General features: G+C 38.4%; 1 protein-coding gene and 1 pseudogene across 1 annotated transcript; both read right to left on the bottom strand.

Moving 5' to 3' along the window:
• Positions 1-9948: 9948 nt before the first annotated feature.
• On the bottom strand, positions 9949-18012 carry LOC145946244 (uncharacterized; annotated as a pseudogene).
• A 1169-nt stretch (positions 18013-19181) lies between these two features.
• Positions 19182-19925, bottom strand: LOC145946243 (uncharacterized). Its single transcript, XM_083055769.1, has one exon. The coding sequence runs from the start codon at positions 19923-19925 to the stop codon at positions 19182-19184; it is 744 nt and encodes a 247-aa protein (XP_082911895.1).
• Positions 19926-21837: the final 1912 nt, after the last annotated feature.

The raw sequence follows: 21837 nt of genomic DNA, 5'->3' as shown, positions 1-21837 counted from the left end.
GTATTATACAATCCACCTTTCGTCGTACTAATTCGTTTTAAAAATGGATCGTTATATCGTTGTGTTTCAACAGTGAATCGTTTAAAGAGACCTGATCCATTAAATTTTTTCGCTTAAATCGTGCGGCACCAAACTGATTCATGTAATCAAGCTTGTATAAAAAAAAGCCGGGGTCCCACGGCGCGTGAAGGCTTGACAAGTCTTGGCGAACTATCCGCGCTATGCGCCATGGGACCGGGATGGCTCGCTATTGCTCGCGGCTCGCGATTCGTGGCTCGTCCTTCCCATTGAGAGTCGGTAAACAGACCGCGAGTCAAAGGACTTTCGAACCATCAATCGACGATCGCGCGCCGTCGGACCGGCCAATTCGTCGACTTGCATAGGCTTGTCAAAACGTGTAGGTTGCACGTCTCGATAAACGAGATTCAGTAGTCGTGTAATCATGGAGTGGTCAAACGTTATCCACCATCGCCTTTTGCGTTTTTAAATTGCGTTTTTAACATTTCTCTATTTAAAATTACATGCATCGCAGCACAGACCACGATCTTTTCTCGTTCGTTATCCATTTTGGACTACAGATCACGAACCTATGCGAGCCACGAACTGGACGAGCTAACGCGCCGTGGGACCTATGCGACTCGTCATAGTTCGTTGCTTGCTATTCGTGAGGCGAACTTATTGACAAGCCTAAGCAAGCCACGAATCACGCGCCGTGGGACCCCGGCTAAGTGGTTCTTAATGTTAGATTTCGATATTTTTAATATCTCTGCTGTCTTTCGTGTTATATATTATTGGTTATTTTCGATTAAAATCTTGATTGGATCGTCATCAACCTCAATTAATTATCAGCTGATCAATAAAACAGTATAACGTGCTGAAAATTCATTCTTGTCCTCCATATTCATAACAGTACTAAATACTAAAAACTCAATCAATCTGAGTTTGTTTTTAAGTGCGTTTTGAAATGTCATCTTTCATAAAATATTTAAAAATATACTAGGGACCGGTCGGACTTCCGTTTCCGGTTTGTTAAGCGTGACACGTGTGTGTGTGGAAGAGGTGATTAAAGGTGAAAGAGGAGAGATCTAGAGGAGTAGAAGAAGAGAGGTGTGTGTGGGTGAGAGTGGAGGTGAGGGAGTGTATGAGAGAGTGAGGGTGGAGCGGGAGAGGGACGGTGAAGGGGTGAAAAAGATAATAAGATGTTGGGACAGCTGAGAGAGAGAGAGCACGGGGCATAGAATAGATAGAGTGGTAGCGCAAGGCGGAGCGACAGCAGCGCCAGCAGCGACAGGCACGGAGCAAAGAAAATAGATAGAAGGGAAAATAAAGTCATAGAATAAAAAGTCAGAGAAGGGAAATAAGTAATAGAGAGATAGGTAGGATGGATACAGGAGGGATAAAGCAGCCAAAGGAAAGGAAAGGTAGTGCAGGAGATATAACAGAATATCTGAAGAAAAAGAGGGATAGAGAGGAGAGTGGGAACGGGGAGGAGAGTGTTTTCAGATCTAGCAAAATGGTACTGAGATCGCCGCAGATGGAGGAGGGAAAGGGGGAGGAATGGGAGAGGAAACTGAGAGAGGAAGTGAGAAAAGACATAGCGACAGGGAAAAAATTTTAGGAGAAGAGATAAGAGAGGATATAAAAGGAATAAAAGATAATATAACAAGACAGGGGGAAGGAATGTTAAGGGAAATGAAAAAGATAAGGGACGAATTTAGAGAGAGGGAGAAAAAATGGGAGGAAGAGAGAAGGGAGATGAGAGAAACAATCAAAAACTTGGAAAGAAAATTAGAAAAGTTGACGAAGGAGGGTGAAGAGAGGGAAATAGAGGGGGGGAAGAACGAAATGGGAAAGGGGAGAGAAGGGGGGGCAGAATCAAGAATAAAGATAATAGAGAGGAAGATAGAGTGGAAGGAAAGAGAAGATAGAAAGAAAAATATAGTAATTAGGAGAGTGGAAATGGAAAAAGGGGGGGTAAGAAGGGGGGTAGAAAAGATAATAGAAAAATTAGGAGTAGACATAAAAATAGAGAATGTTAGGAAGGTAAGGATAACAAGGGAGGGAGAGAGGAGAATGGCAGTAGTGACATTGGGGAGCATTGAGCAGAAAAGACAAGTGATGAAGAATAAGAAAAAGCTGAGGGGGAGAGAGGAAAGGATAGATGAGGATTTAACATGGGAGGAAAGAAAGATTAGATGGAAGTTAAGAGAGATGGCTAGGAGAGAGGAAGGAGAGGGCAGCAGAGTATGGATAGGCTTGGGGGGACTACAAATAGACGGTAAATGATGGAAATGGAGCGAGGGGGAGGAAGTTCTGAAGAATGAGGGAGGAGAAGTGAAGAACTTAGGGATGAGAAAGGATAAACAAGGGGATTAAAGGAGAAGGAAGTGGAGAGGGAGCTAACAATAGGGACAGGAAAGGATGAAAGAAGAAACAGTGGAGAAGAAGGAAGGGAGAGGGAGGGGAAAAGGAAGGAAAAGAGATGTGGGAGAGGTAGACAGGGAGAGAGATGGAAGATAGCGTTCTGGAATATAGCAGGTATGAGAAACAGGGGGGGGGCGCCTCTCTATAAAGAGAGGCGGCCAGTTACAACGGGATGTTGGGCGAGGGGCGCTGTGCCCCCCTCGCCCAAAGGAGATGAGGGAGGAGGCCCATCTGGGCGGAGTGGTTGAGCGGGAGGTGTTATGCCCCCCCCCGCTTGACAGATAGAGGGAGGCCCCTTTGGGGCGGGAATGCAGTCCTAGGAAGGGGGCGGGGGCGGGCGTCGCCCGGCTGGCGGCCGCACGGCGAAAGCCCTGTGGCCGGGAGTCGGGCGGCATCCGCCCCTGCCTCGGCCGAGTTCCTCACCCGGGGAGGGCCTCGGCGATGCCCCCGGGCCGATGGTCGAATCCCGATAAGGGAGGGAACCGCGACCCGGGGGCATGGGGGACCACAGGGGCTCACTAGGAACCCCATTGCACGTGGCCCCCCCCCCCGGGTAGGGACGCGGCAGGGGCGGCCCTCTCACCGGTGCCTTAGAGCGCCGGTGGGAGGGCACCACTGCTTGCGGGGGGGTTCCCCCACTGGGGGGAATTCCCAGGAGTAGGGCTCCCGGAGCGTTGACCGAATCTCTCTCCCCTTTGGGAGGGAGAGGGGCCCTCGTTCCGGGCGCGGGGGGTGGCGGCTCGAGCGGGAGTACTCGACCCGTGACCCCGCCCCCCCCAAACCTTTTGGGAGGGCGCGGCGTGGGGGTGGTGCCCCCCTGCGCCGCAACCGGGTTGGTTCCGCACGATGGCGGAGGAGAGTGTCTTCCTCTCGGGGAAGATGCTCTCCCGGGACAGGTAGGGCCAGGTGATGGCGGGAAGTGATGCAACTGCTAGTTCCCCGCCATCACCGTAAGCGCCAGCGTAGGCACTCGCTGTGGTTTTAGTGCGGTAGGTCTTGAATCCCACCGCCGACCCATGCGTGGATCGGCGATGGGGGACAAGGAGTCCCACATAACCCTCATCCCCTCCCCGGGGGGTGAGTGGTACCATGAGGTTTCCACAGCGTTAAAAAAAAAAAAAAAAAAAGGTATGAGAAACAAAAATAAAGGATTTTGGAATAGGATTGGTGAATGGGATTTTATAGTGCTCATGGAAACATGGATGGAGGAGAAAGGGTGGAAGAAAGTTAAAAGTTGGTTACCGAAGGGTTTTAAGTGGGGAATACAATATGCGAGTAGGAAGAACAAAAAAGGGAGAGCAATGGGGGGGATGATAATGGGGATAAAAAGGAAGGGGGAAATAGAAGTGGGAGAAATCGAAATAAGAGAAGAGGGGATGATGACGGGAAAGTGGAAAGTGGGAAAGGACGAATGGAGAATAGTGGGGGTATATGTTAATGAAGATTTAGAGAAAAGGATAGAGGGATTAAAGAAATGGATGGAAAAAAGAGAGGAGGAAGGTAAGAGAATAATAATAGGAGGAGATTTTAATGCGAGGACTGGAGAAATGGGGGGAAAAGTAAATATGGGGGAGGAAGAAGGAACGATAAAGACTAGGAATTCTAAAGACAAGAAAAGCAATAGGGAAGGGAGGAGGTTAGTGGAGGTGCTAGAAGAAACGGGATGGAGCATTTTAAACGGGAATGTAAAGGGGGATGAAGATGGAGAATATACGTATACGGGAAGTAGAGGAAATACGGTGATAGATTATATATTAGGTAATGAAGGACTACGGGAAAGAATAGAAAGACTAGAAATAGGAGAGGATATTGACTCGGATCATCACCCAGTAATTTGTTGGATAAGGGAAGAAGGTAAATGGGAAAAGCGAAAGAGTAAGAGGGCAAGGGGGCAAAAGAGGGATATGGAATGAGGAGGGGAGAGAGAAATTAAGGAGGGATAGACATAGGAGAGAACGAAAGGGGGGTGGGAGAAGAAATAGAGAAAATGAATGAAAGAATAAAGAAAGCTTTAGAAGAGTGTGGGAAAGGAGATGATAGAAGAAAGAGAAAAAGACAGGGATGGTGGAATAAGGAATGTGAGGAGGAGAAGAAAAAAGTGAGACAGAAGTTGAGAAGAGAGTATAGGGAAATGTGTGAAAGGAAAAAGAAGGAGGGAGAAAGATTAATAAGGGAGGCAGGAGAAGCGAGAACAGAAAGCAAGGTATGGGAGATAGTAAATAGGGAGAGGAGGAAAACAAAAGGAATAGAAGAAGGGATACAGATGAGGGAATGGAAGGAACATTTTATGGAACTGTTAAGAGGGGTAGAGGAGAGAGTTCTGAAAGGAAAAGAGAGAGGAAATAGAAGAGGACAGGAAAGAGACATAAAATGGGAGGAAGTTAACAAAGTTATAAATAAATTAAAGTTAAATAAGGCAGTAGGCTTAGACGGAATACCAAATGAGGTCTGGAGATATGGAGGAGAAGAAATAAGAAAATGGGCTTGGGAGATTTGTAATAGAGTATGGAGGGGAGAGGGGTGGCCAGAGGGGTGGAAGGAAGGGATAATAGCGCCGATAGTGAAAAAAGGGGAAGGAGATAAGGTTACGGACTACAGGGGTGTTACACTCATGTCGACGCTGTATAAGATATACACGTCGATTCTGACGGAAAGGTTAAGGGAAGAAGTAGAAGAAAAGGGGATAATACCGGAAAATCAGACAGGTTTTAGAAAGGGAAAGAGGGTAATGGACAACGCATATGTATTGAATTATTTAGCGCAAAGGCAGATTTACAGGGAGAAAAAGAAGATGATAAGCGTGTTTATAGACTTAAAAGCAGCCTTTGATTCGGTAGACAGGGAGGTGCTGATAAGAACTCTAAGGGAGAGAGGGGTTAGAGAGGGGTTGATAGAGAGAATAGAGGAGATATTAAGGGAGACAAAGAGTAGAGTGAGGATAGGAGAAGAGGTAGGTGGAGAATTTTTGACGGGGAGAGGAGTAAGACAGGGATGTCCGTTAAGTCCGTGTTATTTAATATTGTGATTGCAGACTTGGAAGAGGATATGGCTAGGGGGAGATGGGGAGGGGTTAAACTGGGAGAGGGGAAGATATACTCGATGGCATATGCGGACGATATGGTACTGTTGGCGGAAGAGGAAGATGGGATGAAGGCAATGTTAGTAAGAATGGAAAGATATATTGATAAAAAGAGACTGGAGGTGAATGCGATGAAAACGAAGATAATAGTATTTAGAAAGGGAGGGGGTAGGAGAAAAAGAATAAAGTGGATGTGGAAAGGGAAGGAGATAGAGGAGGTTAAAGAGATAAAATACTTAGGATATGTTTTTCAATCGAATGGCAGACAAGAGGGACACATAAAAGACAGAGTAAGAAAGGTAATAGGAATTATGGGACAAGTGTGGAGCATAGGGAAAAGGAAATTTGGGAAAGACGTAAGAAAAAGGATATGGTTGTTTGATGCGCTGGTCTGGACGGTGTTAAGTTACGGAGCCGAGATTTGGGGATGGAAGGAAAGGAAAAAAATGGAAAGAGTAGAAGAAAGATTTTTTAAATGGATACTAGGAGTAGATAGGAGGACACCCGGATATATGGTAAGGGAAGAACTAAAGAGGGATAAACTTAGAGGTAGAGCAGCGAGAAGAGCATGGAACTTTGAGAAGAAATTAGAGGAAGGAAAAGGAGGTAAATTGGCGAAGGAGTGTTTGGAAGAAATTAAGAAAAGGATAGAGAAGGGTAGAAGGATATCAGACTGGGAAAAAGAGAGGGAGGAATTTTTCAAAAGAAAAGGTTTAGAAGAATTAGCGTGGAAAAGAGAAGGAGAGGAAGGAATGATAGGGTATGAAATAGTAGAAAGGAAAGAGAAGGAGGGCCAGAGGGAGGAAAGGAGGGAAAAAATAGAAGAATCGAAATTTAATAAATGGTATAAGAGAATAAGGAGTGAGGGAATACCAGAGTACCTGAAAAAGGGATGGTCGGAGATGAGATGGGGAAGGGTGACAAGATTCAGGTTAGGCAATGAAATAAGAGAAAGCAGGTATTGGGAAAGTGAAGAGAAAAAGGAATGCAGAATATGCGGTAGAGAAAGAGAGACATGGGAACATGTATGGGAAGGATGTGGGAGAGGAGATGAAGGGAAAGAAGAAAGTTGGCAAGAGGCAGTAGAAAGAATATTAGGAGAGGAAGGGAAAGGGGAAGAATGGATGAAAGAAGTGTTGAAAAGAAGGGGGGAGGGATAGAGGAGAGGGAGAAAGAGAAAGAGAGAGAGAGAGAGAGAGAGAGAGAGAGAGAGAGAGAGAGAGAGAGAGAGAGAGAGAGAGAGAGAGAGTGAGAGAGGAGGGGAAGAGCAGAGAAAAGGAGAGAAACGGAAAGGCACGAGGAAAACCGGAAGCGGAGGTCCAAACTAGGCTAAGATAGAGAAGGGTTATAGCGTGTGTGTGTATGTGTATAGGCAGGTTAAGAAAAGAGTAGAATAAGTTAATATAAGTAGAGTGTAAGTAGAATAATGTAGGATAAGAAATAAATGTACGCTAAGAGAGGCAATGAATTGTAACCCCTTTGGGGAATCAATAAAGGCATATCTAAATCTAAATCTACTAGAGACCGGTCTCACCATCTCCGATTAACTCAACCGGCCGATTAAATTTAAGAATTGCCAACGGCAAAGGTTAAAACTGACACAACCTATTATATTTGACAGCTGTGAAATATTGTTATTGCGCCGCGTGCATATAATAAATAAGTGTATAAAATTAATTATTCTAATTAAAAATATAATTGAAATATCAAAAGTAATATTTATATTTATTAATAAATATAAATAATATAATATATAATATTAATATTTATATAATATAATATATATATAATCCTATAGAACAAACTAACACGAAATGGTTTATTAACTTATCCGGCGAAAACATCCCAGCAATAGTAACGAATTTGTTACAATTTGGAAGCAATTTTAGCCTACCAATTAATACTAATAAAAAAACAATGATCCATGAATTTATCAAAGACATAGAGAGTAATTCTAACAATTTGAATAACCTTAATACAATACGCAATATTGCTATACCACAATTTAACCAATTTTTAAACAATAAACCAAAGAAAAATCAGACACAAGAAAAACTGGCATTTATGTATAGAGAAACTAAAAAATTTTGTAATCAAAATCCCAACATATTATTCACACGTGCGGACAAAGGTAATACGACTGTTGCAATGAATAAAGAATTTTACATTTAAAAAGTAGAAGAATTATTAAACGATAATAATACATACCAAATGATCAAAAATAACCCCGCAATAAAAATCGAGAAAGATCTTAACAACCTATTTAAAAAATGGTTGAAAAACGACACAATCACGAAAAAACATTATTACTTACACTCGAGTGATTCTCTACTCCCGAAAGCATATGGTTTACCCAAAATCCACAAGGAAAATGTACCTTTCAGAATAATAGTATCCTCAGTCAATACCGCATTACATCATTTTGCTTCTTTTTTACAAAAAATTATAACAGATAGCATCCCTAAAGCAAACAGTTTTGTAGATAATAGTTTTGAGTTGTGCAACGCATTGTCTGATATAAAAGTAAAGAACACCGAAATCATTGTGTCACTAGATGTAGTATCGTTATTTACAAACGTTCCTCTGAATCTTGCAATGAACGGTGTGGCGTTTATACTTTACGCGTATGATTTAGTGGTCAACTTAGAAGTCCTATTTGATACTCTGTTCCAAATCTCACTATCCTTTATTTCACGCACTTCTTTCTTCCGCTCTCAATACACGACTGCCTTCTCTCCTCTCTCGCTCTCGCCAGCGCCACTAGTCCAACACTACAACCATTCCTCTCTTGGGAAAAACTAAAGCTAAGGCTATACAGTGCAACTATAATATAAACTAAAGCTAAAGGCTATACAGTAACATAAAATTCTAAATTGCTAGCTCTAACTAGGGGGAGCTGCTTTCCTTATTAGCTTTATGAACGTAGTCCTTAAGGTAAACTGGTGTTTTGGTAACCCTTCTCGGCCGGTGACTATGTGTCCCGTCCGGCGTTTCTTGGACGATTCGTGACGCCTCTCCGGTGTTCTGAAGTCGGTCCACTACCGTGTGAGGAGAGCTGGCCTTAAGCTCCTGAGCCTGTGATCTTACTTCTAAGACTGGTGTGAGTGTCTCGTTCGTTCCTTGACTTGAGCCTGCTTGTACGGGGGTCTTCGGCGCTGCCCCGCTCGGCTCTCTTTCTATATACCGTTTCACATAGGTAGAGTTGCGACGATAGATATCGCCCTCCGGTGACTGGACCGAGACTGCGTTGCCGTCCTTTCGGACGACCTTCATAGGGGTAGCTTGTTGATTCGCGGTTGACGCATTATCACGCTGTCACCGACTGCAACGGGGCTCGTCTTCGCGTGCCGTCTCTTGTCCGCATATTGTCTGCCTACTTCTTTTCTTAAGGCGTCCCTGTCTCTGACCTCTTCATCCAGATAATATTCGGCTGACCTATCCTTGAAGGTCGGGAGTTTTGACCTCACCTTACGGCCCAGCATAAGGTCACTCGGAGGGACGCCCGTAACCGTGTGAGGCGTCGTGCGATACGCTTCCAAGAACTTAATCAGCTCTTCTCTCCAACACCTACCCGTAGCTTGAGCAATTCTGAGACGTTTGAGGATGGATCTATTTTGCCTCTCCACCTCCCCATTTGCTTGGGGCCAAAGAGGTGTAGAGTATCGCAACCTGACACCGTAAGTCTCCAAATACTGCTTGAAGGTTTCATCGATAAACGTCCTGCCGTTGTCGTTGATTATGACTTCTGGGGGTCCGAACCGAGCAAAGATGACTTTCAGTCTCTCCAAAAGTTTATCTGCGGTGATAGATTTCATGATTTCCGCCTCTACAAACCGACTGTAATAGTCTATCAGAACCAATATATAGTGTCCAGACGGTAGCGGTCCGAGAAAATCCATTGCGACGAACTGCCAAGGGGCCTCAGGTAAAGGTTGTCGTTTTACGGGCTCCGGCGCGTCCGGTTGTGCTACCAGCTGACATCCGTGACACGATTTAACCCATGACTCTACTTGCTTGTCCATTTCTTTCTACCACACCTTGACGCGGAGCCTCTGCTTCATTCCGACGATGCCTGGATGTCCCTCGTGAGCGATCTCCAACGCCCGCTCGTGAAGATTCCTGGGCAAAATGATTCTTGTTCCGCGTACTATAACACCATCTACGACCCCGAGCTCGTCTTTAATCACCACGTACCTTCCTTGATTTTTGGACCAGGCCCCTGTTTTCAAACTCTCCCTCAGTCGTGTCAGGTCTTCGTCTCGATCGGTACCCTCAACGATCTCTTCCCAAGACATGGCCTTCGGTATCGCCGCTTCTACTATAGAATGGACAAAGTACTCGGTTTCCTCGTCGGCTCCTCTAGCCCCCTCGGTCCTCAGCAGGCGAGACAGTGCGTCTACTATATTTGATTTACCTGGTCTGTAGACAATCTTGTAGTTAAAAGCCTACATTCTGAGAACCCATCGTTCCACTCTAGCGCAGGGTTTTGATGTTGGCCCGAAGATCACCTCTAACGGCTTATGGTCGGAGACTAGTTCGAATTCTTTACCGATGAGATAAATCTGCAATTTCTCACATGCCCAAACGATAGCTAATGCTTCTCTCTCTCCTTGCGAATAGCGTTTCTCCACATCTGTCAGTGCTCTGCTTGCGTATCTTATAACTCTCGGACCATCCTTCTGAAACTGGATGAGAACTGCTCCTAGCCCTACCGGGCTAGCGTCAGCAATTACTTGTGTTCTGGCCTTTACATCGTAGAACCCCAAAACTTCTGGGTGGGTCATAAGTTCCTTTAATTTTTGGAACGCTACTTGCTGTTGGCTGCTCCATTGAAATGTTGTATTTCTTCTCGTTAATCTTCGTAAAGGTTCACTAATTGACGAGAAGTGAGGAATGAATCGTGCTGAAAAATTGACCATGCCCAGGAAGCTTCTCACTTCTTCCGCGTTTCTCGGCTGTCGACACTCTTGTATCTCTTGTTGGTTTGTCCTGGTTGGTCGGATGCCTTCCTGCGAGACATGGTGTCCCAAGAACACGACTTCGGATTTACCAAACTCACATTTGTCTTTGTTCAAAGTGAGTCCTCTCTCTCTCAACACCGACAGGGTTTTTCGTAGCCGTGCGTTGTGCTCTTCTTTCGTTCTACCGTGAATGAAAATGTCGTCCATAAAGTTGAAGGTGCCCTCGCAGTCCTGCAGAACCTGCGCGATGATCTCGTGAAAAGCCTCCGGTGCATAATTTAATCCAAACATGAGTCTTTTAAATCTGAACAGGCCAAACGGGGTGTTAAATGTCGTAATAAAACGCGACTTCTCTTTCAGCTCTATTTGATAAAAACCCCATCTGATGTCGAGTTTGCTGAAAAACACGCTGCCTTCGAATCCTTCCAGCGACTCTTCGATATTAAGTAATGGTATCCTCTTCCGTTTGACTGCTTTATTGGCTCTTCTTAAATCGACGCACAGTCTGAATTCCCCGTTCTTTTTTGGCACTAGATGAGCCGGGGAGACCCAGGGCGTGGGACCTTCGACACGTTCTAAAATATCATCTTTAAGCAATTTTAAAACGATATCTTTAAGGGCTGTCCTACGACTAAATGGAATTTTTCTTACCAGCTGAGCAACTGGAGTCGCATATTTGTCGATAGGAATCTCCAGCTGGAAATTTCGGAGCTTACCTATACCCTTGAAAACGTCTGTGAACTCTCTAAAAATATCTTCGTCTTCCCGAATCGAGTACACGGGAAGACCGGTCCTTAGCACTCCCAGGGATTTTGCAGTACTTTTGTCTAGTAAACTATCTCCTTCCCCGTCCAAAACTACGATCTCCGCAGCTATTTCCTCATGACCGTTGGCTAGTTTGACTCTAGTGGAGAAAACCCCCAACAGCTTCAAGGGTCTCTTTCCCCCATAATTATAGATTCTCTTTCGCGACCGACGAAGTTTGTAGACTATAACTTTGGATTTAAGACGTAGCCATTCCGATTTGCCAATAAGATTGCACGTTGCCGCCGAATCAATCGTCATCCTCACGGTGATACCTCCCAGCTTTACTGTCACTGAGTCCTCGTCCGCTGTGGATCCCGCCGACGCTCTGACCGTAAACTTCTTCAATTTCAGGACTCGAATCGGCCGACGCTTCGCTTGAACTGCTGCTTTGTTCTAACTGGCGTACTTTGTTCTTATTTTTCTTATACGATTTCTTATTTGCCTCCTGACTCCCGTGAGGTTTCTTACGAGCTCTGCAGACTGCGTCGAAGTGCCCTACGATGCCGCACCTTCTACATTTCCGATCCACTGCAGGGCAGTCCTCGTCACTAGCCAGATGTCCTATCCTGCCGCATCTATAACATTTTATTTTCTTTCCTGAGTTATCTTTACTTTTTGTTTTGCGTCTCGTGCCGACTTTGTTTACTGCTTCCTGCTTCTCGTCTCCTCCCTTGACCGAAAGTGCTTCCATAGCTGACGCCTGGGAGTTCGCTGCTTCCCATAATCTTGCTACTTCGAGTGTTCTTGCCAGAGACAAACCTGCGCTTTCCTCTAAGAATTTTCTTCGCAATGCTCCCGACTCACCTTTCTCGATTATTTGATCGCGAATCATCTCATCTACCATTATACCAAACGTATAGTTTGCTGCTTGGTGCCTGAGACAAACTGCAAACTGATCGATTGTTTCATTTATGTTCTGTGACATGCTACGAAAAGAGTAACGTTCAAAGGGTACATTTACCGGGGGTGAGAAGTGTGCGTTTAATGCTGTAACTGTGTCGTTATATACATTTCCTTCTGCCGGTACTATGATGTTAAAAGTTTCAGCGATGTCTTGTACTTCTTGGCCGGCAAGATGAAAAAGCCAAGCTTTCTTCGCTTCGTTCGTTGTATTTGGTAAGTATGAAGTATTGAAAGGATCGTAACCATTTCCGCCAGCGAGCCGAAACTGTTGCTGGATTTTCATGCACCGAGAATTTCTCGAGTTCCCTCGACGACGCCATAACCTCTCCTCGTGTGAACTTTTCTTTTCTTTGCACGTATTCGACTTACGCGCTGACTTTATCCTCGTCGCCAATGTGGCGTTTATACTTTACGCGTATGATTTAGTGGTCAACTTAGAAGTCCTATTTGATACTCTGTTCCAAATCTCACTATCCTTTATTTCACGCACTTCTTTCTTCCGCTCTCAATACACGACTGCCTTCTCTCCTCTCTCGCTCTCGCCAGCGCCACCAGTCCAACACTACAAACGGCATTAACAATAGATGGCATCACATAGAAAAGAATACGAAAATACCTAAAAATGAATTTATTAATGCAATTAAATTTGTTCTAATGTCCACGTCGTTTACGTTTAACAGTAATAATTATAAACAAATATATGGTGCCCCTATGGGTTCCCCACTATCTCCAATTGTTGCTAATTTAGTAATGCAAGATCTAGAAACGTCGATTCTTAACACCTTGAATATTAACGTACTATTTTATTACCGATACGTCGATGACATTTTGCTTTGTATTCCAGAAGATAGTGTCACATTCATACTGGACAAATTTAATAATTATCATGAACGATTGAAATTCACGATAGAAAGAGAGAAAAACCGTTGTATAAATTTCTTAGACATATCTATCAAAGTAATTGATAATATAATACACATTGATTGGTTTCATAAGAAAACATTTTCGGGGAGAACACTATCGTTTCATTCTAGCCATCCCATATGTCATAAAATCGGCGTTATTTATAATTTAGTTGATAAAGCTTTACTATTATCACACCCTATATTTCATAGTAAAAATTTGGAAATTGTCATAAATATACTACTAAACAACGGGTTTCCTCTTAATCTTATCTTCATAGAAATTAATCGTAGAATTAAGCATCTTATAAATAACAATCTTAATGTAATCAAATCAAATAACTCAGATAATAGTAATAATATTACGGAAGATACTAATAAATTTATTGCGATACCGTACATGGAAGGAATCTCAGAACTAGTTGCGTCAGCGATAAAAAAATCAAAGACAAAAATAGGATATCGTTGCATAAAAAAACTAAATAGCATTATCACAACACAAAAAGATAAAAATCATTTAACGAAAAATTCAAACATCATTTACAAAATTAATTGTAAGGATTGTGAAGCAACATACATAGGACAAACGAAAAGACAATTGCACACTAGGCTCAGGGAACATAAGAATAATATCAAATTAGACTCAACGAGACACTCAGTGATTTCTGAACACACATTAAATCAATCACATACATTCGATTGGGATAATGCAAGGATATTAGATTATGAAAGCAATTATCATAAAAGATTAATATCAGAAATGATACATATAAAAGAACATAAAAATAGCATCAACTTAAATAAAGACACTGAGTTACTTGATAGTTGTTATTTTGATGTACTTGAAAGATTAGGTGAGTCATGCTAATGTATTTATATCTTTTCAATAGATATCTATTATTCTTAACTATTCCTTGGTCACATCAACATACAAAACTAATAACAGTCTTAACGATAAATCAGTAAGAAAACTTGTATTTGTAAGTATTATAATTATTAATTGAGATTCGACGGAAATAATTATTATAAAAAAATTTTATAGCTAATATTAATACTTTAACTACCTTCGAGTTATGGAATTCAGTAAGAGATCGTCTTCTAAAGAAATCAAACTACCTCACTTTTCGCTTACTAACGACAAAATCGGAGCAGAAAAATTTTCCTTTATGGAACATAATCCAGATTAATTTTTAACATTGCGAGACATTATTTAGACTAATCATCGACAAGCGATTTAATATACGCTCTTAGATAGAAATCCAATCATTCGTTTCAAATGTTTTATCACTGAATATTATAAATTAATTGTGGAAATCTATATGTATTGAGAATGACTGTCGTACAGTCGAAACGTATACGTTGTTAATATTTCGAATTGTTATGTTATTCGTAATAATAAAGTTTGTTTGACATCCGGAATTGATATAGCTCGTTTAAATTGGCCTTCTTTTATTAATTTATAGAATACACACGAGCCATAATTTATTATAATTTTATATATATAATATTTTCTATATAATATATATTATTTATATGATATAAATATTAATTAATATTTATTAATATTTTAAATAAATCATAATTTGCAGAAAATGGACAAGGAAAACAGAATAATACGTGGCAAGAACTTTACCACTGCTGAAAAAACTGAATTGGTAGAAAAAATTTATTCTTATCAAAATATAATTAAAAATAAAGAAACTAACATAATTACAAATAAAGAAAAAGATGAAGCGTGGGTCAATGTTACAAAAAATTATAATATAAATAAACCTGATTATTTTACAAGAACAGAAACAAATTTACGTAATTGCTGGGATAACTTGAAAAGGGACACTCGAAAATATAGTGCAATGCTTCATAGAGAAATGTATAAAACAGATATAATTTATTATTAAAATTTAAAAAAATTGAAAATAATTTATTATTAGAGAGAGTCATTAAAATATCAAATTCCATTATTTATAATAATTAAGTTATATCTATATTACCTTTCAAAATATCCCAAAATTCGAGTTCGCTGATCATTAATATTATTCAACAGGGTAGTTAAATTAATCGACCAAAACTAGCCAATAAATTTGTCTAACAAGGGACATGTCACAACTGTCCGGAACCGATTTGATTCTTCTTCAAATATGTTGTTAAATACACAAATCTAAAAGACACGTATTTTTTTATATGTGCGGATATTGAGTTTTAAGGAGTGAAACATTCCTTTAAAGAAAAACGGTATTTTTCTTTAGGATCGAATATCTGGTAAACTATAAGAGGTAGAAAAAAAAGACGTACAACAAATTTTAATGGCTTGAAGAGTACTTTAAAGTTATATGAACAAAATTTTTTTATTTTTATTTTTTTTTAAATACCCTTATCACTTAATTTTTTTTCAAAATAAAAAAATGTTGTTCATATAACTTTAAAGTACTCTTCAAGCCATTAAAATTTGTTGTACGTCTTTTTTTTCTACCTCTTATAGTTTACCAGATATTCGATCCTAAAGAAAAATACCGTTTTTCTTTAAAGGGGTGTTTCACCCCTTAAAACTCAATATCCGCACATATAAAAAAATACGTGTCTTTTAGATTTGTGTATTTAACAACATATTTGAAGAAGAATCAAATCGGTTCCGGACAATTGTGACATGTCCCTTGTAAGTTACGACTTTTTCGACCATATGGTTGTGTCCTTTTAAAGCAGGCATGTCAAACACGCCGCCCGCCGAAACTTCTTGAAAATCTTTTCAAAAAAATTGTTTTGTGAAAAACGATGTCAAATATCTTCTAAAAAATAATATTAAATTGTGATTTTGTTTATTTTTCATAGTTTCTATTTTTGTTTTTTATAAAAAAAAGTAAAATATTTTTTATTATAGTTTCTATTTTTGTTTCTTTATTTAAAAAATCGTAAAATATTTTTATTTTAAAAAGTAACATAAGATATAAATATAAAGCGACTATGTATAATATACATTGAATATACTAAATATAATAATTTAAAAAATCATATTTTATTTATTCTAGGAACATTGAAAACATGCGGCCCTCAGCTTAATACAAAATAGATCATGTGGCCCGTAATGCAAAACGAGTTTGACATGCCTGTTTTAAAGTATAACCAATATTTTTCTCGCTTAAAAATTTAATTATTATCTCAGTTATACTTTAAAAGGACCACAACCATATGGTCGAAAAAGTCGTAACTTAGACAAATTTATTGGCTAGTTTTGGTCGATTAATTTAATTACCCTGTTGATTAATGTACTAGCGATATAAAAATAAAAAACATTCATAAAAATTTAAATTTGTTTCTGGACCTAATCATGGAGCCCACCCATATAGATGAATTTTCCAACTGTTTAGTGTACGCCGGCGGATAACAAGGCGTTATTTACAAATAGTTGTTTATCAAGGCAGAGAGAAGTATAGAGTCGAAGGGTCTGAATAGCTTAGAGGTAAGAGCAGTCGCCCGGCAAGCGAAAGACTCGGGTTCGATTCCCGATTCAGCAATTTTCGGACCAATATTTTTCTCGCTTAAAAATTTAATTAATATCTCAGTTATACTTTAAAAGGACCACAACCATATGGTCGAAAAAGTCGTAACTTAGACAAATTTATTGGCTAGTTTTGGTCGATTAATTTAACTACCCTGTTGATTACTGTATTAGCGATATAAAAATAAAAAACATTTATAAAAATTAATATTATTATTATTATTTTGTATTTGTTGCATAACAGCATTATATGCTTGAACATTAACTGGATTATTTTGATACATTCCTTGTGTGAGAATGTTATATAAAACAGCTGTTGCTACAATAACAATAAGTATTGTTTCAATACATTGAAAACGCATCCCATACATTAAAACAGAGAATTTTTTTTCCATATCCCAAAACATCTTTCAACTTTTGAACGAGTTCGAATTTGTGACTCATTGTAAAGATGTTCTGCTGCTGTATTTGGATTTAATAAGAGAGTCATTACATATGGCAGATTTGGATATCCAGAATCTCCGAGGAGTACACCGTCATCGAATCTGCCCGATTCAAACAAAGATTTGATTCTTGAATGATCAAAAATAGTTGAGTCGTGGATACATCCTGGCCAACGCGCAACTATATCAATAATTTCTAATTTTGCATTAATGACCATTTGTGTGTTTATGGAAAAATATCCTTTTCTATTACGGTATAATTCGCTGTCTTCACCTCCTAGAAATATTAAATTATTATATTAAATTATTACTATTATTATTATTTTAATTATTAATTATTATTTAATGTTATTTATTATTTTATTATTAATTATTATTTATTTATTTATTATTTTATTATTAATTATTATTTATTTATTTATTATTTTATTATTAATTATTATTTATTTATTTATTATTTTATTATTAATTATTATTTATTTATTTATTATTTATTTTATTAAAGTAAAAATGTTCGTACCACATGATTGGATTTTTATATGCGTACAATCTATACATCCAATAACGCGAATAAATTTAGCTGCTTGAAAAAATTCTTTTTGATTTACTCGAATTTCTTCTATTGTAGAAGGGAGTTTAATATATTCATTTTTTAATGTAGCGATAGCAATAGATACACGAATAATTATTCTTTGAGTACTTGCTTTACTAATCCCAGAAATTCAGCAATAGCCAAATAAAAAGATCCAGTTGCATAAAATCTTAAGGCAACCATTAGTTGGATTAAAGGTAAAATAGCATTATTCCTGTTAATTAACGGTATTAAATAATATTAAATTATTGCTAAATATATAGATGTGTATATCTACAATTTACAGAGAAAAAATAAAAAACAATAAAAAATATATAATATAAAATTGTAGAATGTTGTATTATGTTATTTTAAAGTATATTATTTTAAAATATATTTATAATAGCAATATTGATACATACCGATCATTATTATGTTGTATCTTACGTTTAATTTTTTCAAACAACATTATAAAAGTATTTTTTGATATTGTAAATCTTTTTACGAAAAAATCTTCATAAAGAGTGTCGAAATAATTAATAGTTTAAATATACGTAATCTTCGTTGATTATTTCTTTGAAGATTGTAACCATCATATTCATCGAAGTCCAAAAAATGTTTTATATTGTTTATATTCTCATAATCATTTATTATTCTTATTATATTATTCATATTTTTATATTTTATTTTTACTCAACATTTATATATATATATATATATACATATTTATTTATTTATTATTATACATATATTTATTTATTATTGTATATTTATTATTTATTTATTATTATATATTTTATTATATTTTTCACTCAATATATATTATAATATTATTGAAAAGTATCTCACATACAAATTCTTTTATTATTCAGTTTTAATAACAATATTTCACAGCTGTCAAATATAATAAGTTGTGTCAGTTTTAAGCTTTGCAGTTGGCAATTCTTTTAATCGGCCGATTGAGTTAATCGGAGATGGTGAGACCGGCCCTAGATCTGGAACAAACAAATGCTAAAGATTTTTTTTTTTTTTTTATTAAGCAAAAAGCAGGCTTTGACCCTAGGGCCATACCGTACCGGCAATACGAGTCTACTTATCGACTAACGATATCTTACATATAACCTTTGGTATAAAATGGTAATACAGTATAATTATGCCGTTATTTTTGCTTTACAAACGTATTATTTGAGAGCTTATTAAACTAATCTTAAAGAGCTAAGGACTAACAGAACTAAACTATTTAATATTTTAAAATATAAACTAATAGACCTTAACAATACTTTTGTCATTTCACTTAAAGACCTACTCTAAAATACATATACCTATAAATAATATTTCCGTTTTCTCTCCTCTCTTTTTAACTTTCTTTTTTTTTCTTTTTCTGCTTAAAATACTAAACAAAAATAATAATAAAAATAATAAAGATACAAATAAAAATAAAATTAAGTACAATTAAAATTAAAATTAAAATTAGAATTAAAATAAAATTAAAATTGAAATTAAAATTAAATACAGCACGTTTAGGTACATATTTACATAAACAATACCTGTACAAACAGACATTAATGAAATAGACAGGAAACTGAAATTATAAAAGTTTATATATTATAATTGATAGATCTAATAAATGCGTCCAAGGCATGAACTGTGTTACCCTCGTGTAGTTGTGCGAGAAGAGACCTGGCTGGAATTGGCAACAAACCGATATCCTTAATTGCCCATTTGATTAATGGGATTCTTTGTACTGCAAAACGCTCACATTGCCATAAGATATGGTCAATAGATTCCGGACTATCACAGACAGGGCAGTCCGGAGACGGCACAATGGAAAACCTGAAAAGACTCTCCAGAAGAGAGGTGTGATTACATCTCATTCTGCAAATAGACACCATTCCCTTACGCGAGATATTGAAATTATGGAACCAAGGATTCCTATTATGAGTTAGGCAGTTCTCCATATACCAGGAGGCTCTGGACCTTCCCGAGACTTCACACCATGTATAGAAGGAATCGAACAAGACCTTCTTCCATCTAGATCTGAAGTCATTAATAGATGTGCAAGTATGGTAATCAACACCCGATCTAGGAGCCTCCTTGGCCACTTCGTCTGCCAATTCATTCCCTGAGATTCCGCAGTGACTGGGAATCCAGATTAAATTTAAGTTACCTCCGTTTTCAGAGAATTCTCTAGCTTGGTGTCTAATTTCTGTTACCAGGTGAGAAGTTTTATTGTTAAAGCTAATATTTTGTAACACAGACAAAACTGACTTCGAGTCAGAGAAAATTGTGACATTTTTAAGATTAATCTTCATTGCTGTTTTGATGGCCTCTAAAATGGCCATAGCTTCGAGTGAAAAGATTGAAGCATAGGAAAGAGATCTGAATTTACTTCTAGTTTTGCCATTCAAGGAGATCACAGAGAAACCCGTGTATTCCAGACCCGGGGTTTTAGACCCGTAAAGTAAGTTTTAGATCAGTAAAGAAACAGAAAGAGTCTTCCAGCTCTCCCCGAAATATTTCGGAGAAAAGTTGTTGGTTCATTTTCGAATCTTTGTCAAAGTTAATTCCGACAGATAGATTGACCCTCGGACAAAAGATAATCGATTCAGAAGGTTTGGCGAAGCATAGAGGACGCGCATTAAGTTCTATAAGGTGGGAGATTTTAGAAAGTTCCATAAAATTTTCCAAAATTACAGACGTTTTAATTCTGTCGACAACAGTAGGATTCTCTTTAAGATCTTGAAGCTCAAGAAGCGTTGAAATGATTGGATGATTCGATTGCGAGAGCAATCTAGTCACGAAAGATTTACATAGGAAGTTAGATCTGAGTTCTAAAGGAGGTTCTTTCATCTCTGTTAAAATGAAATTCGTAGGAGAGGACGTTCTTAATCCCATGACGATTCTGAGCGCCTTATATTGAATCCTGTCCAATTTCATTCTTTGAGTGCGATTGAGACCGTGAATAACAAAGCTACCATAATCCAACCTAGATCTTATAAGAGCAAAATAAATTATCCTTAAAAGTCTTGGGTCTGCACCCCACCAGGTATGTCTCAAACAGCTCAGTATCTTCAAGGGACATTGACAACTCCTCCATATGTGAGAAATTTGATTGTTCCAATTCAAGTTGGGCGAGAAGGTTAAGCCCAAAAAACGAACTTTAGCCGAGGGGTCTATTCTGACATTATTGACCCTGATATGGATTCTCTGATCCTCGTTTGATTTTTCTCGTTTTCTGAAAATACACAATTTCGTCTTTTCACTGACAGTTACAACCCAATATGAAGTAGCACGTTGGAAACGTTACATACTGATTTTTCGAGCCCTGCTCTACATAAATTGAGATCATTAAGAGAACTAAAAATGGCTGTATCATCCGCATATTGCACGATGTTGCAGGAAGGCTCGCAGCTCTGTTCCACTTTGGATACGTAAATATTATATAAGAGTGAACTCAGCACGCTTCCTTGGGGGAGCCCTCTAAACGCCCATAAGACTTTGTCAATATCTTGAAAACGGCAGTGTACTTGTCTAGCATAAATAGAATTCTGAATAAAAGCAAGTATATTTGGAGAAATCCCAAAACCAGTCAATTTCCGAATAAGAATATCCGGGAGTACATTGTCGTACGCCGCTTTAATATCAAGGAAGGCTGTCAAAAGGGATTGGTTTTTCTAGAAGGATAGTAAAATATTAGATTGCAATATCGCTAAGTTGTCTATGCAAGACCTACTTCGTCTAAATCCGAACTGTGAATTTGGAAGAAGGTTATGGAATTCAAAATACCAGTTAAGTCTGTTCGCGATCATTCTCTCAAAAATTTTGCATAAGCATGAAGCTAGAGAGATAGGGCGAAATTTAAGCTGTTCTCCGGATTTGGGTATAAAAAACACTAGATATTTACTCCACTCTGTTGGGGAATTTTGCGAGATAAAAATTTTGTTGTAAATTTCTAATAAGAGATCTAATGCCAGAATAGGTAGCTTGGAAACAATTTTATAGTCTATTCCGTCGAGGCCAGGGCTAGATTTTAACTTTAAGTGATGAATTACCTGATAAAATTCCGCGTGGGAAAATGGACAATCTAACGACGACTCAAAATCATCTCTCGGAAGCCCGATTGGAGCACAAGGAACCCATGGGAGATATAGCGAGGAAATCTGATCCATGATGTTTTCTATTGTGGAAATAACTGGATTGAATTTATTCTTAGATCCACTTGAGTTAAATATGTTTTTAAAAGCTTTAATTTTA

The sequence above is a fragment of the Prenolepis imparis genome, unplaced genomic scaffold, assembly GCF_030444845.1.
Source record: "Prenolepis imparis isolate NDT839.2.m4 unplaced genomic scaffold, iyPreImpa1.0 SCAF_15, whole genome shotgun sequence".
In the NCBI taxonomy this organism is placed as follows: domain Eukaryota; kingdom Metazoa; phylum Arthropoda; class Insecta; order Hymenoptera; family Formicidae; genus Prenolepis; species Prenolepis imparis.
Note: the sequence above shows the minus strand (reverse complement) of the source record. Positions and strands in the feature narration are given on the sequence as shown.